The sequence below is a fragment of the Macaca mulatta genome, chromosome 19 (genome assembly GCF_049350105.2).
Source record: "Macaca mulatta isolate MMU2019108-1 chromosome 19, T2T-MMU8v2.0, whole genome shotgun sequence".
NCBI classification, from domain to species: Eukaryota; Metazoa; Chordata; class Mammalia; order Primates; family Cercopithecidae; genus Macaca; species Macaca mulatta.
The window spans coordinates 62,563,516-62,583,006 of record NC_133424.1 but is presented as its reverse complement, the minus strand read 5'-3'; the positions used below and the strand labels follow the sequence as shown (position 1 = coordinate 62,583,006).

The window sequence follows — 19,491 nt, the reverse complement described above, 5'->3', positions numbered from 1 at the left end:
AATGGATGGATGGATGGATGTAGGAATAAATAGTGTTTCATGCCTTTGTGGCTTCGCATATGCTGGGCTTTCTGCCTGTTACTGCCTCTCTCCATCTCCCCATGTCAGGAAACTCCAGGTGAACTTCCCAAGGTTCAAAGTGTGTTATGGGTTCCCTCATCTCACCCTCCTTCCATCCCATGCCCTGCCACGGCTTGCACACACTCTTCACACTGGGTTGGGATGCTCTGTCTCCTGGCACCTTTCCACACTAGCAGCCCTTCCAGGGCTCAACCTGCATCTAAGTCATGTCTGTGTCCAGCCTGACCCAGCACAGGGCACATAGGATGATGAGGGCTTGCAGGGATGTGTGCTGTGCATGTGGGTGAGGGATGAAGTGGGTCTCTGAGCCTGAGGGCTGGGGTGGCAGATATCTCTGACACCATCATTGTCTGCGGGGTCAGGGGGCGGTCTGCAGATTTGAGTGGGGATTTGGGGTGTGTTCGGAATCTGGGTGAAGGGTCTGAGAGGAGACAGGTCTGCATCTCTGGCATCTCATTTGGTCCTTGAAATCCCCAGACTCCAAGATCAGGATATTCATTCATTCTGTGTAATCTTGAGCAAGCCCTGTCCCTCTCCAGGCTTTAGTAAATGGGAGAGGGGGGTCAGACTAGCCATTTCAAAGCTTTTGTTCAGTGCTGACCTGCTAGGAGTCCATGACCCACTCTGTTCCTCTCTCTGCTTGCCCTGGTCACCCTGAATTGTATCCCTCTCCGCCTCCCCTACCAGCTTGGAGGCACTAGAGGACAGGGCTCGGGTCTGACCCATCCCTGGGACTAGTAGCTCCACATAGGTCCGAGTCGAACTCATGCTAGGTCCCTGGGATCTCCCCGCACAAATCTGGAACACAGCATGCCTCAAGGGAGGGTCTTGACTAAGAAAATGCAAGGAAGTATGACTTTTTGTTACCTGGTGAGCTTCTACTCATACTTCAAAACCCAACTCAACATTCCCCCTTTGAGAAAACGTCTCTGACTCCTCATGTTTGACCAAATAATAACAGCTAATACTTTGATGACGCTTGAGCTTACTTATACATACATTGAATCATTTAACTCACCACAAGCCTCGAGGGTTAGGTCCTGTTGTTTCACTCCCTTTTACAAATGGAAAAAAAAAAAACTTCCAACAAATAGAATAAGGCAAATGCAATGGGATGTCGATTCCATGATTAGGTTATAAAACACTATTACTTCTATCACGCTAGCTGACCCTCTCCCTCCTCTCCGGTTTGATAAAGCAAGCTGCCATATTGGAGAGATTCGTGGGGCAAGGTGATGACGGTTTCTGACCCATCAACAGAATGCTGAGAAACTGAATCCTGCCAATAACCACGAATGAGCATGGAAGCTGATCCTTCCCCAATCGAGCCTTGAGACCACAGCGCCAGCCAACACTTAAATTTCAGACTTGTGAGGTCCTGAAGAACAGGATCACTACAGCTACTTTTGTTTTATTTGATACGGGGTCTTGCTCTGTTGCCCACGCTAGAGTACAGTGATCCAGTCACAGCTCATTGCAGCCTCAACCTCCTGGGCCCAAGTGATCCTCCTGCCTCATGCTAAGTCCTGGGATCTCTCAGCACAAGATCTGGAACACAGCATGCCTCAAGAGAGGGTCTTGACTAAGAAAATGAAAGGAAGTATGACATTTTGTCACCCGGTGAACTCCTACTCATACTTCAAAACCCAACTAAACGTTCCCCCTTTGAGAAAATGTCTGTGACTCCTTATGCTTGGCCAAATAATAATAGCTAATACTTTGATGATGCTTGAGCTTACTTATACATACATATTGAATCATTTAACCTCCTGAGTATCTGGGACCACAGGCATGTGCTACCATGCCCAGCTAATTTTTTTGTAGAGATGGGGATCTCCCTATGTTGCTCAGGCTAGTCTTGAACTCCTGAGCTCAAGTGATCTTGAGCCTTGGCCAACCAAAGTGCTGATTATAGGTGTGAGCCACCATACCTGGCCCACTACAGCTATTTTTAAAACATTATTTTATTTTTGAATTAAAACAATTCTAATTAATTACACAAGATGGAAAAAAATCAAGTGATAGAGAAATGTTTCCCTTGACCAATATCCTCTATTTCACTTAACCAACAAAATGTACCTCTGACACCTGATAATGTTTTGGTGTGGATTTTATTATGAAGAATTCATCATCTTTTAGCCGGGCATGGTGGCAGGCTTCTGTAATCCCAGCTACTTGAGAGGCTGAGGCAGGAGAAATGCTTGAACCCGGGAGGTGGAGGTTACAGTGAGCCGAGATTGCGTCACTTCACTCCAGCCTGGGCAACAGAACAAGACTCTGTCCCCCAACCACCCCCCCCAAAAAAAAAAAAAGAATTCATTATCATTGGAACTGGATGCTAATTCTAGCTGCCCTTATTGGGAAGTTGTATGTGGTGGCACCATTTTATATATTTTATACACATGAACTCATTCAGACCTTGCGTCAGCCCTGTGAGGCAGGTACCATTGATAGTCTTGTTAGAGATGAAGAAACTGTGGCTGGGAGAATTTCAGGTGTCATTCCAGCTCACATAGGTGGAATGGCAGGGCTGGGATTTGAACCTAGGGAGTCTAGCAACCACTCTAATGTTCTCAGAAGGTGCCTCCCCACCCCTGAGAGGATCATGGTTACCTCTGGGTCCCCAGTCTTTTCCTGGGCAGCTCACTCAGAAGGCAGTTTTCTGGCTTGCACCCAGGGGTGCCAGCTGCATAGATACGGGGGCAGGGGGCAGAGACCTGCATTTTTACGAGTCCCCAGGTGATCTGTGGCAGATGGCTGTTGATTGTACTTGAGCCAAAACACTTAGCACCATCCTTGATTCCTCTTTCCTTCTTACCTCTACTTCCAGTTTATCAGCAAAAGTAGTCAACTTGACCTTCAAAATACATCCAGAATCTGATTGGGTGCGGTGGCTCACGCCATGTAATCCCAGCACTTTGGGAGGCCGAGGCAGGCGGATCACTTGAACCCAGGAGTTCAAGACCAGCCTGGCCAACTTGGTGAAACCCCATCTCTGCTAAGAATACAAAAATCAGCTGGACATGGTGGCACACGCCTGTAGTCCCAGCTACTCAGAGGCTGAGGCAGGAGAATCGCTTGAACCCAGGAGGTGGAAGTTGCAGTGAGCTGAGATCGTGCCATTGCACTCCAGCCTGGGCGACAAGAGCGAAACTCCATCTCAAAAAAAAAAAAGTCGGGCGCAGTGACTCACACCTGTAATCCCAGCACTTTGGGAGGCTGAGGTGGGCAGATCACAACGTCAGGAGATTGAGACCATCCCATCCTGGCCAACATGGTGAAACCCTGTCTCCATTAAAAACACAAAAATTAGTTGGGTGTGGTAGTGGATGCCTGTAATCTCAGCTACTTGGGAGGCTGAGGCAGGAGAATTGCTTGAACCTGGGAGGCAGAGGTTGCAGTGAGCTGAGATTGTGCCACTGCATTCCAGCCTGGGCAACAGGAGCAAAACTCTATCACAAAAAAAAAAAAAAAAAAAAAAAAGCGAACTGGGTGTGGTAGCACACACCTGTAGTTTCAGCTACTTAGGAGGCTCAGGTGAGGCTGAGGCAAGAGGATCGCTTGAATCCGGGAGGCAGAGATTGCATTAAGCTGAGATCGCACCACTGCACTCTAGCCTGGGTGACAGAGTGAGACCTTATCTCAAAAAAAAAATCTATATCTATATAATCTCTAGCTCTAGCTCTAGCTCTAGCTCCAGAATCTGACCCCTTCTTGCCACCCCCACTGCCTCACTCTGGTCAAATCCACCATCATCTCCTGCCTAGACCACTGCCACCACCTCCTCTCTGGTCTCCTCACTTCCCACTGCGTCTGCTCCCACAGGGCAGTCAGAGGGACCCTCTTAGACCTCAAGTCAGCTCCTGTCCCTCCTCTGCTCAGACACCGCCCCCACCTCGACATGGCCCAGAGTAAAACAAAAGTCCTCATCAGTGACCCACTTTGCCCCTTATTTCTCTTCACCTCTCCCCCTCTCCCCCTGGCTCATGCCACTACAGCCACACTTTCTCCCTTGCTGTTCCTCAAATGCAACGATACGTTCCCACCTCAGGGCCTTTGCACGGCTGCTCCTTCTGCCTGGAATGCTGTTCCTCTCAGACGTCCTCCTAGCTCTCACCTCATTCATTCAGGCCACTGCTTAAATGTCACGTTCGCATTGAAGCCTTCTCTGGTCATTTGTTTAATGCCTCACCTGGCGCCCAGGCACCCCCCCCCCCTCCTTTTACTTGCCACTTGTTTCTGTGTTTCCATAGCACCTTTGACCTTCTCACCTGTGACACCATTTATTTATTTGTTGTGTTTGTTATTTATTGTCTGTCTCTCTTTGACTGCAGAATATCCACCCTATAGAGGGGAGGGACTCGGTTTCATTTACTGTTCTGTCCCTAGCACCTAGGACAGTTCCTTGTACATGGTAAGTGCTGGATAAGTGAATAAAACCTTTTATTCTTTCTCTCTCACCTGTTCAGTGAATAAAAGAAACTCCTGAGAAATTCTGCTCTAGCTGGTAGGGTGCTGGAGAACTTTACTTCCTCATTGCTTTCACATGCTGCCGGCATTTTCTTTCTTTTTTTTAAAGAGAGGGGCCCAGGTGCTGTGGCTCATGCCTATAATCCCAGCACTTTGGGAGGCCACGGTGGGCTGATCACCTGAGGTCAGGAGTTCAAGACCAGCCTGGCCAACATGGTGAAACCCCCATCTCCAATAAAAATACGAAAATTAGCTGGGCGTGGTGGCAGGCACCTGTAATCCCAACTATTTGGGAGGCTGAGGCAGGAGAATCGCTTGAACCTGGGAGGTGGAGGTTGCAATGAATCAAGATCGTGCCACTGCACTCCAGCCTGGATGACAGAGCAAGACTCTGTCTCAAAAGGTTAAAAATAGTAATAGTAAAATAAATAGAGACAGGGTCTCATTACGTTGCCCAGGCTGGTCTCAAACTCCTGGCCTCCACCGATCCTCCCTTCTTGGCCTCCCAAAGTGCTGAGACAAAAGGTGTGAGCCACTAGGCCCCGCTGCTGCTGGCATTTCTAAGACACTGATCAGAAAGGAGAAGGTCACCAAAGCTATTCTTTTTAATGTAAAGCAATTTTAACTACACAAAATAGAAAAAATGTAAACACGAGGGTAATATTTCCCTTGACCAGGCCCTTCCTTTTCACTCTGCCTTCCAGATGTACCCCTGATAATATTTTGGTGTAATTTCTTTCAAAAAAAATTTTTTTTTCAGACAGGGTCTCACTCTGTCACTCAGCCTGGAGTGCAGCGGCGCAATCACAGCTCACTGCAGCCTAAACTTACCACCCCAGGCTTAAGCTGTCTGCCCACCTCAGCCTCTAGAGCAGCTGAGACCACAGGCACTCACCACCATGGCTGGCTAATTTTTTTATTGTTTTGTAAAGATGAGGTGTCACTATGTTGTCCAGGCTGGTCTCGAACTCCTGGGTTCAAGTGATCCTCCTGCCTTGGCTCCCCAAAGTGCTGGGATTACAGGCATGAGCCACTGAGCCGGATCTAACATTTACCATTTATTTACATTGGGGTCAGCAAATGACAGCCCACAGGCCACACTGGCCCACTGCCTGGGTTTATAAACTTTTACTGGAACACAGCCATGCTTGTTGGTTTAGTATTGTCTGTGGCTGTGGCTGCTTTCATGCTATAAGGGCACAGTTAAGCAGTTGTGACAGAGACCATATGTTCAAAGCTGAAAATATTTACCATCTGAGCCTTGACAGAAAAAGTTTGCCAACTCCTGTTTTACATATATAGATGCAGAACTGAGAAATATTATCATTTCTTGAGTTTAGGGATATGGGATGATACTCAATATAGGGACATTTGACTTGCCTTTTTTTTTTTTTTTTTTTTTTTCCTTTTTGAGAAGAAGTCTCACTCTGTCGCCCGGGCTGGAGTGCAGTGGTGCAATTTCAGCTTACTGCAACCTCTACCTCCTGGGTTCATGCGATTCTCATGCCTCAGCCTCCCCAGTAGGTAGGATTATAGGCGCCCACTACCACACCCGGCTAATTTTTGTATTTTTAGTAGAGACAGGGTTTCACCATGTTGGCCAGGATGGTCTTGATCTCCTGACCTCATGATCCACCTGCCTCAGCCTCCCAGAGTGCTGAGATTACAGACGTGAGCCACCGTGCCCAGCCCGTGCTCCTATGTTTTAATTCACCTTTATCTTGTCTACACCGCACCATATTCAATAGCCGCAGCCTAGCTGTGGTTCCTTTGACTCCTCACCCATTGGTAGGGCTGTTGGTGGTTTTCCACGTTCCACCTTTACAAGCCACAACACACTGAGCCTCCTTCTTCCTACTTCCTCATGCATGAGTAGTGATATTGCTGGGTCAAAGAGTATGTGCAGTTAAGACTTTCATAGATGTTGCCAAGCTGCCGCCCACAACAAGACTATTTTCCTTTTTAGGAAAAAAAAACCAAAAAGAAACTAGTGCAGTCGAGTATTTATTACATGGCTGTTCCCTGAAAGGTTCCACCCCTCGGGTGGGTCACCTATAATTCCCTGAACCCTGGACATGCTGTGGACTCTCAGTCCTTTGAACTGGCTGGTCCCTTCTCCACCCTTCTCTGCCTGGTGACATGCTGCTAGAGCTTTAAGACCCACCTTAGATAATGGGGTAGAATTTTGTGACATTCACTGTGCATTTCTCCCGGGATCCAGCAATCCCACTTCCAAGTAGCTACCATAGAGAAGCATACACAGGTAACATACAAGGACATATCCCAGGATGCCCAGGGCAGCATTATGGGTGGGAATGGGGAGGTGGAGACCACCATGGGGTCTGTTTCGTGGGGAGCTGGTAAGCAAAAGGGAGTGGATTCCTCCATGGTGTCCTAGAAGCAATAAATCAGTTTCACTTGGTAACATGGAGAGATCATAAAAACATAATACTGGGCCGGGCGCGGTGGCTCAGGCCTTTAATCCCAGTACTTTGGGAAGCCAAGGTGGGCAGATTGCTTGAGGCCAGGAGTTTGAGACCACCCTGGGCAACATGGCGAAATCCCGTCTCCACTAAAAAATATAAGAAATAGCTGGGCTTGATGGTGTGTATCTGTGATCGCAGCTACTTGGGAGGCTAAGGCACCAGCTCTGTTTTAAAAAACAAAAACAACGAAACAAAAAAATTAATGTTGAATTGAAAAAGTAAGAAACAAAACAGTCTATAGCACAATTTAAAAGATAGCATTTATCCTTTGTGTCAATTTAGAAGACATAATTACACAAAGCAATGCCGTCTGGTCTGTAAGCATTTCTACCTACCCAAGATTGCGTGAATGTTAGAGGTGTTAGGGTTTGTTTATGGGGCACCAGAAGAGGAAACAGGAGTGAGTCTGGAGTATTAAAGGGAAAAATAAGCAAGAAAGCAAAATCGGGATATGGACAAATGATAGAGAAACAGGAACAGAATATATGACGGAATTCTATGCACCAAAGTCCACGCCCTATAAAAGGATCTGTCCCTGGAGGGCAATCGCTTCTCAGAAGCCTTCTACAAATGGCGTCCCCAACCCTCAATTCCTTCCCCAGCTAGAATCAGTCCCTCTCTCCTCTCGCTTCCTTTCAACGTCTTCTGCTGCTACCATCAATGCACAGCTTCACCAGACTGACACTGTGTCCATGACCATCTCCCCAGCCACAGCAGGAACATTTTGAGGGAAGGAAACAAGTGTGTGCCTCAATGTTCCTGATCTGTAAGAAGGGGGATGGTGATCAAAGTATCTGCTGGCCGGGTGCAGTGGCTCACGCCTGTAACCCCAGCACTTTGAGAGGTTGAGGTGGGCAGATCGCTTGAGTCCAGGAGGTTGAGGCTGCAGTGAGCTGTGATTGCACCACTGAACACTCCAGCCTGGGCAACGGAGCAAGATGCTGTCTTGAAGGAGGGAAGGAGGGAAGGAAGGAAGGAAGGGAGGGAGGGAGGGAGGGAGAGAGGGAGGAGAAGGCAGTAAGGCAGGACAGGAAAAGTATCTACCATTTACAGCTGTTGAAGGGTTAAATTAATTAGTCCACGTCCTGTGCTTAGCGTAGTGATTTTGGCCAATTGCAAGCCCTCGATAAATGTTGGTGGCTGCTATTATTATTACTATTATTATTATTTTTGAGACAGAGCCTTGCTCTGTCGACCAAGCTGGAGTGCAGTGGTGTGCTCTCTCCTCACTGCAACCTCTGCCTCCCCGGTTCAAGTGATTCTCCTGCCTCAGCCTCCCGAGTAGCTGTGACTACAGGCATGCGCCACCATGCCCAGCTAATTTTTGTATTTGTTGGTAGAGATGAGGTTCCACCATGTTAGCCACTCTGGTCTTGAACTCCCCACCTCAGGCGATCCTCCCGCCTCAGCCTCCCAAAGAGCTGGCGGGTGCCTGTAATCCCAGCTACTCGGGAGGCTGAGGCAGGAGAATCACATGAACCTGAGGTTGCCACTGCCCTCCAGCCTGGCCGATAGAGCAAGACTCAGTCTCAAAACAAACAACAAAACCAAAGAGCTGGGATTACAGGCGTGAGCCGCTGCACCCGGCCAGTGGCCATTACTATTAGCATCATTATTATTATTGGGCTTGGCCTCATGACATGGGGAGAGGCCTCACCCCAATGCCCCCTTCTTCAGGATGTCTTCCCTGATTGTTCCGTAGGGAGCCCTGCCAGTGCCTGCGGTGTCTCCCTTACAGCCTCTTCCCCAGGCGTGGACACTGCCTACTTACCTGTCGGTCTCCCTCACTGCGCTGGGGAGTCCTCAAAGACCGGGACCAGCGTTGGTTTCCCTCAGGTTCCTTGGAGACTGGCATAGCGGCTGGTGTCCCTCGGGCCTTCAGGGACATCTGTCTGCCTGAATGGAATGCAGGCTGGGAGGGCAGATAAAGCAGGTGTATGATTAACGAATATATGGAGGGGTGTAGATGATGATAGCTCGGTGACAAAGGTAGAAACCGAGTCCTCATCTGGTTTCAACCCACCCCCTTCCTCCTCCCTACCACTCCTCTGCAAGCTCCCTGCACTCCGGGCTCCTGGCCCAGGAGCCACCCCTGTCCTGAACCTGAGCCCCGGAAGGGTCCTTTCCTTGCAATGTCCTTCCTCCCCTTCCTTCATCCCCAGCGTGGCAGGTGACACAGGTGTGCACAGTCAACACCCTCAGGAATCTTAGTCTTTGCGCACGTGCCGTGGGTCCCTTGGCATCCGATAAATCTTACAGACCCTTCCCCCGGAATTATCTTTTTAAATCAGGCTTATTAAATACATGTACGAATTTATAATTTTTGAGTATATTTTCACAATGGTTTTTTTTTTTTTTTTTTTTGAGACGGAGTCTCACTCTGTCACCTAGGCTGGAGTACAGTGGTTCAATCACAGTTCACTGCAGCCTCAATCTCCTGGGCTCAAAGAATCCTTCTGCCTCAGACTCCCGAGTAACTACGACCACAGCCTTGCACCACCACATCCAGATAAATTTTTTAAAATTTGTATAGAGATGGGGGGGGTCTCACTATATTGCCCAGGCTGGTCTCGAACCATGGCAACACCTGGAAGTTACTAGCTCATTCTCTAGCTAATTCTGAATAACCTGCTCTCTTAATTAGCATATCATTAAACGTAGATATAAGTATGACTGCAGCACTGCGCTGAGCTGCTGTTCCCACTCAGCACGCTGCTTGTTGAACAGCCTGTGGTCCCAGAGCTGTAAGTCTGCCACCGCCTCAGGAAAGCTATTTTCTTCCACCACCGGCTCCCTCTTGAATTCCTCCCTGGTAGAAGCCAAGAGCTTGCCCTGCATCGGGTTTACTTTTTTTTTTCCGAGACAGAGTCTCACTTTGTCACCCAGGCTGGAGTACAGTAATGCAATCTTGGCTTGCTGCAACCTCTGCCTCCTAGGTTCAAGAGATTCTCCTGCCTCAGCCTCCCAAGTAGCTGGGATTACAGGCACGCACCAACACGCCTGGCTAATTTTTTTTGTATTTTTAGTAGAGGCGGGGTTTCACTATGTTGGTCAGGCTGGCCTTGAACTCCTGACCTCAAATGATGCACCGACCTCGGCCTCCCAAAGTTCTGGGATTACAGGCGTGAGCCACCATGCCCAGCCCAGGTTTACTTTTTTAAAAAGTGCCAGACTTCACTCCAAGGTGGCTGTATTAACTTCCTATGGCTGCGATAACAAATTACCACTAAGTTTTTGTTTTTTTTTTTTTTTTTTTGAGGCGGAGTCTCGCTCTGTCGCCCAGGCTGGAGTGCAGTGGCGCGATCTCGGCTCACTGCAAGCTCCGCCTCCCGGGTTCCCGCCATTCTCCTGCCTCAGCCTCCCGAGTAGCTGGGACTACAGGCGCCACCACCACGCCTGGCTAATTTTTTTGTATTTTTAGTGGAGACGGGGTTTCATTGTGTTAGCCAGGATGGTCTCGATCTCCTGACCTCGTGATCCGCCCGTCTCGGCCTCCCAAAGTGCTGGGATTACAGGCTTGAGCCACCGCGCCCGGCCAACCACTAAGTTTTTTTATACATAAATTATTAAAATTAATTATTATTATTATTATTTTTTTTTTTTTTGAGACGGAGTCTCACTCTGTCACCCAGGCTGGAGTGCAGTGGCCGGATCTCAGCTCACTGCAAGCTCCCCCTCCCGGGTTTATGCCATTCTCCTGCCTCAGCCTCCCGAGTAGCTGGGACTACAGGCGCCCGCCACCTTGCCCGGCTAGTTTTTTGTATTTTTTAGTAGAGACGGGGTTTCACTGTGTTAGCCATGATGGTCTCGATCTCCTGACCTCGTGATCCGCCCACCTCGGCCTCCCAAAGTGCTGGGATTACAGGCTTGAGCCACCGCGCCCGGCCCTATTATTTTTCTTTTGAGATGGAGTCTTGCTCTGTCACCCAGGCTGGAGTACAATGACCCCGATCTCAGCTCACTGCAACCTCTGTGTCCTGGGTTCAAGTGATTCTCCTGCCCCAGCCTCCTGAGTAGCTGCGATTACAGGCATGTGCCACCATGCCCGGCTAATTTTTGTATTTTAGTAAAGATGGAGTTTCACTATGTTGGCCAGGCTGGTCTCGAACTCCTGACCTCAAGTGATCCCCTACTTCGGCCTCCCAAAGTGCTGGGATTACAGGCGTAAGCCACTGCGCCTGGCAATGGGGTAAATTTTTATGCTTCTAGGGAGCAGGCTCAGCTGTAGAATTGCATTGTCCCAGGTGGTAACTGCTAGTCGCATGAGGTTGTTTAAATGTAAATGAATTAAAATTAAATAAGATTAAAATCTTCAAAGCCGGGCACTGTGGCTCATGCCTGTAATCCCAGCACTTTAGGAGGCCAAGGTGGGAGGATCACTTGATTCCAGGAGTTTGAGACCATCTGGGCAACATAGTGAGATCCTGTGTCTACCAAAAATTTAAAAATGAGCCAGGCATGGTGGTGTGGACCTGTAGTCCCAGCTACTCAGGAGGCCGAGGAGAGACGAGTGCTTGAGCCCAGGAGGTCAAGGCTGCGGTGAGCAATGATCGAGCCGCTGCACTCCAGCCTGGGTGACAGAGCAAGATCCTGTCTCTCTTAAAAAAAAAAAAAAAAAAAAAGCGAGAGAGAAAAAAACATTCAGTTCCTCAGTCCCACTAGCCACATCTTCAGTGATTGACAGCCACATAGGTTAGTATAGGTTGGTGTCTACCCTGTTGGCAGCACAGACATACCACATTTCCAGCATCATGGGAAGCTCTACAAGTCTACGGGGAAATCAACCTGTCTCCTGCAGTGATGACCTTTCCCAGGATTGCACAGATGTATGATTATGCCAGACAATTGCCTTCCCAGAGGGGCTGAGAAAAGGAAGAAATAAGAGACAATGAGAAAAAGACATCCAACCGTAAAAATAATAATTGTCTGGCACTTTGTAAGCAGTCATTACATTTTTTAAAAATACAACTGCCATCTAATAAGCATTTACGAAGTTCCAAGTACTTTCTGGACTACGTTATCTGACTTATGTTTATTCCCAGAGAAATAGGAGGAGCAAGAGAGAAAGACACTCATTCTGAGCCCCTTGTTTTCCCAAACAGCAGAGGGATTAACTCTTTAAGTTCCACACACCTCTCGGGGCCAGCCATCTCGGAAGGAAATCTCTCTGAAATCTGTCATCCACTTATGGGAAAACAGGGCTCATTATCTTCCCTGCCAAACCTGTTCTGATACTTGCATTTCCCCTCTTGGTCAATAATAGTTTCTGTAGATCTGTCAGTGTCCAGGTTAGATATGGGGGGGCATATCTAACCCCATCATCCTCACTGCCTCTCTCCTTCTTGCCACCCCCCACACATGGGCCTCCTACCCCTGTCTCTGCCCCAAGCCATCTTCTCCATCCTCAGGGTGACCACTTCCATTCAAGCCTCATTCTTTCCCAGCCTCTTCCCAGGCGTGTAGGTTGCTCCGTCCATCCTGCCCCCCACATAGCCAAAGAGGATCTTTCTACACCTAGAACTGATCCTACTCATCCTCTACTCATAGCCCTCCCGTGGCTCCTCAGGCTTCTAGCACCACACTCCAGCCCTTCAGTCTGGCATTGGAAATGCTGTCTTTCATCTCTGCACAAGTACCACTCCTTTACTCTCCCTCCCTGGTGACCTCCTACTCATCCTTCAACACCCAACTCAAATATCCCTTCACACTCTCCTCCCGTCTCCTGCAGTACCGTATGAGACCTGGGTCACCCACTGGTTTCTCTCTGTTGTGAGTTTTTTCCACTACCTGTCAGTCTTCCTTGTGAGAGCGTAAGCTCCAGGAGGGGAAAACGGTTGCCACATCTTGGACAGGGCCTAGCACATAATAGGTGCTCAGTAAATATATATTGGGAGAAAAAATGGTTAATAATAGGTACTATCAAATGAACGCTGTGTCAGAAATCATAAGTTTACAGAGGAGAATCGAGGAAGACAACACCTTAAGCAGGTGATCAGAGGTAAGATCACACTGGTGATGGGGCCTTCTAACATCAGTTTCTAACATCCTCTTGGTGATGTCACGCACCAAGTAGGACCCAGCATCACTCCCATAGTGTCTCTGCCCAAAGTGCTCAACCTGAATCTAATTATGGGAAAAAAAAAATCAGACAAATGCAAACCAAGAGATATTCCACAAACTAAACGACCAGGACCTTTCCCTTGAAGACTTTCGTAGAAGTCTCAAAGTCATGAAAGTCAACGAAAGATGGGGGAGCTGTCACAGATTGGAGGGGACTGAGGAGACATGACAATTAAATGTTGTGTGGGTCCCTGGATGGGATCCTGGACCAGAAAAAGGGCATGAGTGGGAATACGGTGAAATGTGATAAAAGGTTTGGCTGGGCACAGTGTCTCACGCTCATAATCCCAGTACCTTGGGAAGCTAAAGCAGGAGGATCCCCTGAGCCTGGGGGTTCGAGACCAGCTTGGGCAACATAGGGAGACTCTCATCTCTCTTCTTTTTTTGAGACAGAGGCTGGAGCGCAGTGGCACAATCTTGGCTCACTGCAACCTCCGCCTCCCAGGTTCAAGCGATTCTCCTGCCTCAGCCTCCCGAGTAGCTGGGATTACAGGTGCCCACCACCATGGCTGGTTAATTTTTGTATTTTTAGTAGAGATGGGGTTTCACCATGTTGGCCAGGCTGGTCTCGAACTCCAGACCTCAGGCAATCCGCCTGACTCGGCCTCCCAAAGTGCTGGGATTACAGGCGCGAGCCACCGCGCCCAGCCGGGAGACCCCTATCTCTACAAAATTAAAAAAAAAAAAAATTAGCCAGACATGGTGGCGCATGCCTGTAACAAAAAGAAATCAGTGGGTGACCCAGGTCTTGGCTCAACGATTGCTTGAGCCCAGGAGGTCAAGCCTGCAGTGAGCTGTGATTGCACCACCACACTCCAGCCTGGGCAACAGAGTGAGGCTCTGTCAGAAGGAAGGTAGGAAGGAAGGAAGGAAGGAAACAAAGGAGGGAGGGAGGGGAGAGAGAGAAAGAAAGAAAGAAAGAGAAAGAAAAAGAAAGAAGAAAGAAAGAAAGGAAGGAAGGAAGGAAGGAAGGAAGGAAGGAAGGAGAAAAAAGAAGAAAAGAAAAGAGGGAGGGAGGGGAAGAAAGGAAGGAAGGAAGGAAAAAGAAAAAAGAAGAAAAGAAAAGAGGGAGGGGGAAGAAAGGAAGGAAGGAAGAAATAAAGAAAGAAAAGAAAGAAAGAAAGAAAGAAAGAAAAGAGAAAGAGAAAGAAGGGAGGGAGAGAAGGAGGGGAAGATGGAAGAGGGAGGAAGGAAGGAAGGAAGGAAGGAAGGGAGGGAAGGAGGAAGGAAGGAAGGAAAGAAACGCATTTGTAAATTAGTCCATAGAAATGTTACCATGTTTATTTCACAATATTTTACTGTTGTTATGAAAAGTTTTAACCTTTGGAGAAGTTTGGGTGAAGGGTGAGAATTCTTTGCATTATTTTGCATGAGAATTCTTTGCATTATTTTTGCAACATTTTTGGTTAAGTCTGAAATTACTTCAAAATAAAGTGTTTAAAAAGCCATGTATAGCAAAAACTTCCATGCATATTTCTTTAACCGTTTCAGCACCATTATCTCAATATCACCAACACAGAAACAGACGTAGGGACAGATAAGTAAGGGGCAGACTTAGGATTTGAACTCATGTGAGTCTGATTCCAGTGCTCACATTTTTAAAAACTCAGCACAATTTTTTAAGCACCTACTGTGTGCCAGGCACAGTGCTGCGAACTGAGAATACCTCCATGGACAAGCCAGAGTGTCTGTCCTCCTGGATCTCAACTTCTCATGGAAGAGACAATGAGCAAGTAAACAATAAAATATTTGACATAATGGCAGGAGGTGAAGCTTTTATTTATTTATTTTTTATTTTTTTTAGACGGAGTCTCGCTGTGTCACCCAGGCTGGAATGCAGTGGCGCCATCTCAGTTCACTGCAACCTCCGCCTCCCGGGTTCAAGCGATTGTCCTGCCTCAACCTCCCAAGTAGCTGGGATTATAGGCGCCCGCCACCAGTTGGCTAATTTTTGTATTTTTAGTAGAGATGGGGTTTCGCCATGTTGGTCAGGCTGGTCTCAAATCCCTGACCTCATGATCTGCCCCCCTCGGCCTCCAAAAGCGCTGGGATTACAGGTGTGAGCCACCGCGCTGGGCAGGCAGTGAAGCTTTTAAAAATGCTGAACAAGGCTGGGGCGTGGTGGCTCATGCCTGTAATCCCAGCACTTTGGGTGGCTAAGGCGGGCGGATCATTTGAGGTCAGGAGTTCGAGGCCAGCCTGGGCAACATAGTGAGACTCCTGTCTCTACCAAGAATCAAAAAGTTAGCCGGGTGTGGTAGCACATGCCTGTGGTCCCAACTACTCTGGAGGCTGAGGCAGGAGGATCGCTTGAGCCCAGGAGTTCAAGGCTGCAGTGAGCTATGATTGCAAAACTGCACCGCAGCGTGGGCAACAGAGAAAGACCCTGGAGGGTGGATCACCTGAGGTCAGGAGTTTGAGACCAGCCTGGCCAACATGGCGAAACCCCCATCTCTACTAAAAATACAAAAATTAGCCAGGTGTGGTGGCACATGCCTGTAATCCTAGCTGTTTAGGAGGCTAAAACAGGAGAATTGCTTGAACCCAGGAGGTGGAGGTTGCAGTGAACCAAGATCGCGCCATTGCACTGCAGCCTGGGTGACAGAGAGAGAGACCCTGTCTCAAAAAAAAAAAAAAAAAAAAAAAAAAAAACACCAAAACAAGGCAACAAGGGAATCGAGAGAACATAGTAAGGAGCTGAACGCTGAGAAAAGGAAACAGAAGTACAGTGAAGGTAGAAGTTTAAAACCTCTGCGTTTTGGCTGCCTGCTTCCCTAATTTGGTGCCTCCAAGTCTGTACTCTTACCCATTAAGCTAAATTACCTCCCACAGGTGCCGTAATTAATCAGCTCTTTCCTTGACTCAGGGCTGTTATTACAAACATCGGTCATTACTCTCTAGACCAGGGATTCTCACAGTTTCATATGCTCTAAAAATGTGCCTTGGTAAGAGCCATCAAATGAGCTCTGTGTGAGAAAGAGTAACTTTACAGCGGAGAAACTGGGCAGACGGCATCTTAAGCATGGGATCAAAGTTAGTATCACCCGTTGTGGGACCTGCTGACATCACAGACCTCTTGATGTCATGCATCAAGGACGCAGCATCCCTCCCGCAGTTAACGTTGTGAGGGATCTTAAGATTCTGATTCAGCAGGTCCAGGGTGGGGCCGAGGGGCTGTATTTTTAACAAGCTCCAGGTGAGGCTGATGCTGCTGGTTCATGGACCACACTTTAAGCAGCAAAGCTGGGACTGCTTAAACTTGAGCAAAGCTGAAAACCACCTCCAGGACTTGGTAAAATCCAGATTGTATGGATTGCATGGTGGCTCATGCCTCTAATCCCAGCGCTTTGGGAGGCCAAGGCAGGAGAATTGCTTGAGGCCGGAAGTTCAAGACCAGCCCGGGCAACAGAGCAAGACCCCCCCCCCATCTCTACAAAAAAAAAAAATTAAAATTAAAATTAACCAGGCGTGGTGACATGCACCTATAGTCCAGCTACTCAGGAGGCTGAAGTGGGAGAATCGCTTGGGCCCAGGAGTTTGAGGCTTCAGTGAACTGTGATAGAGCCACTGCACTCCAGCCTGGGTGGCAGAGTGAGACCTTGTCTCTGAAAAGGTAGATAGATAGATAGATAGATAGATAGATAGATAGATAGATAGATAATAGATAGATGATGATAGATAGATAATAGATGATGATAAATAGATAATAGATAATAGATGATAGATAAATAGATAGATAGATAATAGACAATAGATGATATATAGACAGATAGATAAATAGATAGATAGGCTGGGCACAGTGGCTCATGCCTGTAATCTCAGCACTTTGGGAGGCCAAGGCGGGGAGATCATCTAAGGTCAGGAGTTCAAGACCAGCCTGGCCAACATGGCAGAACTCTGTCTCTACTAAAAATACAAAAATTAGCCAGGCGTGGTGGCAGGCACCTATAATCGCAGCTACTCGGGAGGCTGAAGCAAGAGAATTGCTTGAACCCGGGAGGCGGAGGTTGCAGTGAGCTGAGAAAGTGCCACTGCACTCCAGCCTGGGCGACAAGAGTGAAACTCTGTCTCAAAAATAAAAATTAAAAAAGATAGATCAATCGATCGATCAATCGATAGATAGATAGATAGGTGTGCTCTACCTATAGACGCTCTAGAAAGCCTCCCTGTGCAGCATTTAGCTCTTCAGTCCTTCCACCCTCTATGTGATCAATCCTGTATATTAAATTACCTCCTGTTGAAAGACCTAAGGTGATTTTTGTTTGCCTGGCCAGACCCTGTCAGAGACACACGTCTGGAACTGAGAAGGGGACAGTGGGCATGGGTGAAGTGTCCTCAAGATGCGGCATCCTATAATAATGTACACCACAACACTGTGACACTAAACTGTGCATCCTTCTCTGTGGAAGCCTAGTGGTGTCCTGGTTCCTTACCTTTGCCCAGGCTGTTCCCTTCACCTTGAATGCCCATCCTCCCCTTCCCACATATCTGAATTTTATTCATCTGTATTAGCCATAACCAAGTACCAAAAACTGTGTGGCTTAAATGGTAGAAATTTATTGTCTTACAATTCCAGAGGCCAGAAATTTGCAGTGTTGCCTGAGCTGGTTCCTGCTGAAGACCACGAGGGAGAATCTGTCCCAGCCCTCTGTCCTAGCCTCAGCCTCCTGAGTAGATGGGACCACAGGTGTGCGCCACCATGCCTGGCTAATTTTTGTATTTTTAGTAGAGACAGGCTTTCACCGTATTGACCAGGCTGGTGTTGAACTCCTGACCTCAAGTGATCTGCCCACCTCGGCCTCCCAAAGTGTGGGATATCAGGCATGAGCCACCGCACCCGGCCCACATGGCATTATTTTTATAAGGACACCAGTCAAATTGGTTTAGAGGATGCTCCAGGATGACCTCATCTTGACTAATTACATCTGCAATGACCCTGTTTCTAAATATGGTCACTTTTCTGAGGTATTGGGGGTTAGGATGTCAACAATTCTTTTTTAGGGGGAGACACAATTCAATTTCTTACACTCATGAAGGCAAAACAGAAAGCAGAGAAGACTGCCAGGAAATGCTGGGGTGAGGGGGTGCTCCCTTAGATCAGGTGGTCTGGGAAGGCCTCTCTTCATCAGACATGCATGAGGCACAGAATGAAGGAGATGAATCAGCGACGCTTTCCCGGGAGGAAAGAACATGGACTTTATTGCCTGGTGTTTAGGACATTTCCCTTGGTGTCTCAGAGGTATTTAAACGGGTTTATTGTTTTTTTTTTTTTTTTTTTCTGCTCATTTCCTGGTTTGAAAGTGGTGAGATTAAGAAAGAGGACAGTCATTGAGGTGTGGTTCTTGTAAGAAGCTGAGAATTTTTCTGCCGTGTCAAATTCACTAAATCAGTGGATCTGAGAAGCTCCAACAGCTGTGAGGCTGAGAAGCTGTCAGATCCCAATTCCGAGGAGAATTTGGGGGTTTCTGCTGCGCAGCTGCCGTGCCAGGTATCAGATTGTCACAGGCAACACCCTTGCCCGGCTTTATTTAGAATAACATGCACACAAAAATGGTGCGTACATTGTGAATGTACAGCTCAACGAATTATCACACAGTGAACAAGCCCATGAAGCCAGCAAGCCAGTACCCAGATTTTAAAATCAGAACATCCCCAAGCCCTCTTGTCCCTCCTCTTCTCCCAAGGGTCACCACTATTCTGACTTCTAACACCATAGATTACTTCTTCCTGTTCTTGAACTTTATATAAATGGAACAGTACAGTCTGTACTCCTTTGAGTCTGTCTTCCTCCACTTAACATAGGTTATATGTTGATTGCTGATTCTCATTGCTGAATGGCACAGGCTGGAAACCTACAACCTGGGGTCAGCTCTAGACTGTTGCTTGTTCGTGTAAATAAAGTTTTATTGGAACAAAGTCATGCCCATTCATTCACTGTGGTCTATAACTGTGTAAGCCCAGCAATGGCTGCGGCAGAGACCACATGGCCCAGAAAACTGAAAATATTTACTATCTGGTCCTTAACAGAAAAAGTTTGTCAACCCCTACTAGATGGCATTCCATTGTACAAACATAACACAATCTATTTATCCATTCAATGGTGGACGGATGGATGTTTCTGTAGTTTCCAGTTTCGGGTTATTACAATAGGGTTTCTAAGGACATTCTTGTATGGAGTTGTGACACTTTTTCTACAAAGAGCCAGAGAGGAAATTTTTATTTTATTTTATTTTATTATTTTATTTTATTTTATTTATTTTATTTTATTTATTTTGAGACGGGGTCTCATTCTGTCACCCAGGCTGGAGTGCAGTGGCACGATCTCAGCTCACTG

The 19,491-nt window shown here is 47.5% G+C and overlaps 1 protein-coding gene across 4 annotated transcripts in view; it reads right to left on the bottom strand.

Annotated features, from left to right (window-relative positions):
- The window catches only part of MYH14 (myosin heavy chain 14), a 145,662-nt gene that overhangs the window by 112,695 nt on the left and 13,476 nt on the right, over window positions 1-19,491 (bottom strand). For 2 of the 4 annotated variants that reach the window (XM_077980800.1, XM_077980801.1), the window contains exon 3: window positions 8,809-8,949. In XM_077980800.1, the coding sequence (XP_077836926.1) occupies window positions 8,809-8,949 (141 nt within the window). Of the gene's footprint in view, window positions 1-8,808; window positions 8,968-19,491 lie in introns of those variants that run through there. The other 2 variants (XM_077980798.1, XM_077980799.1) reach the window with 1 other exon arrangement.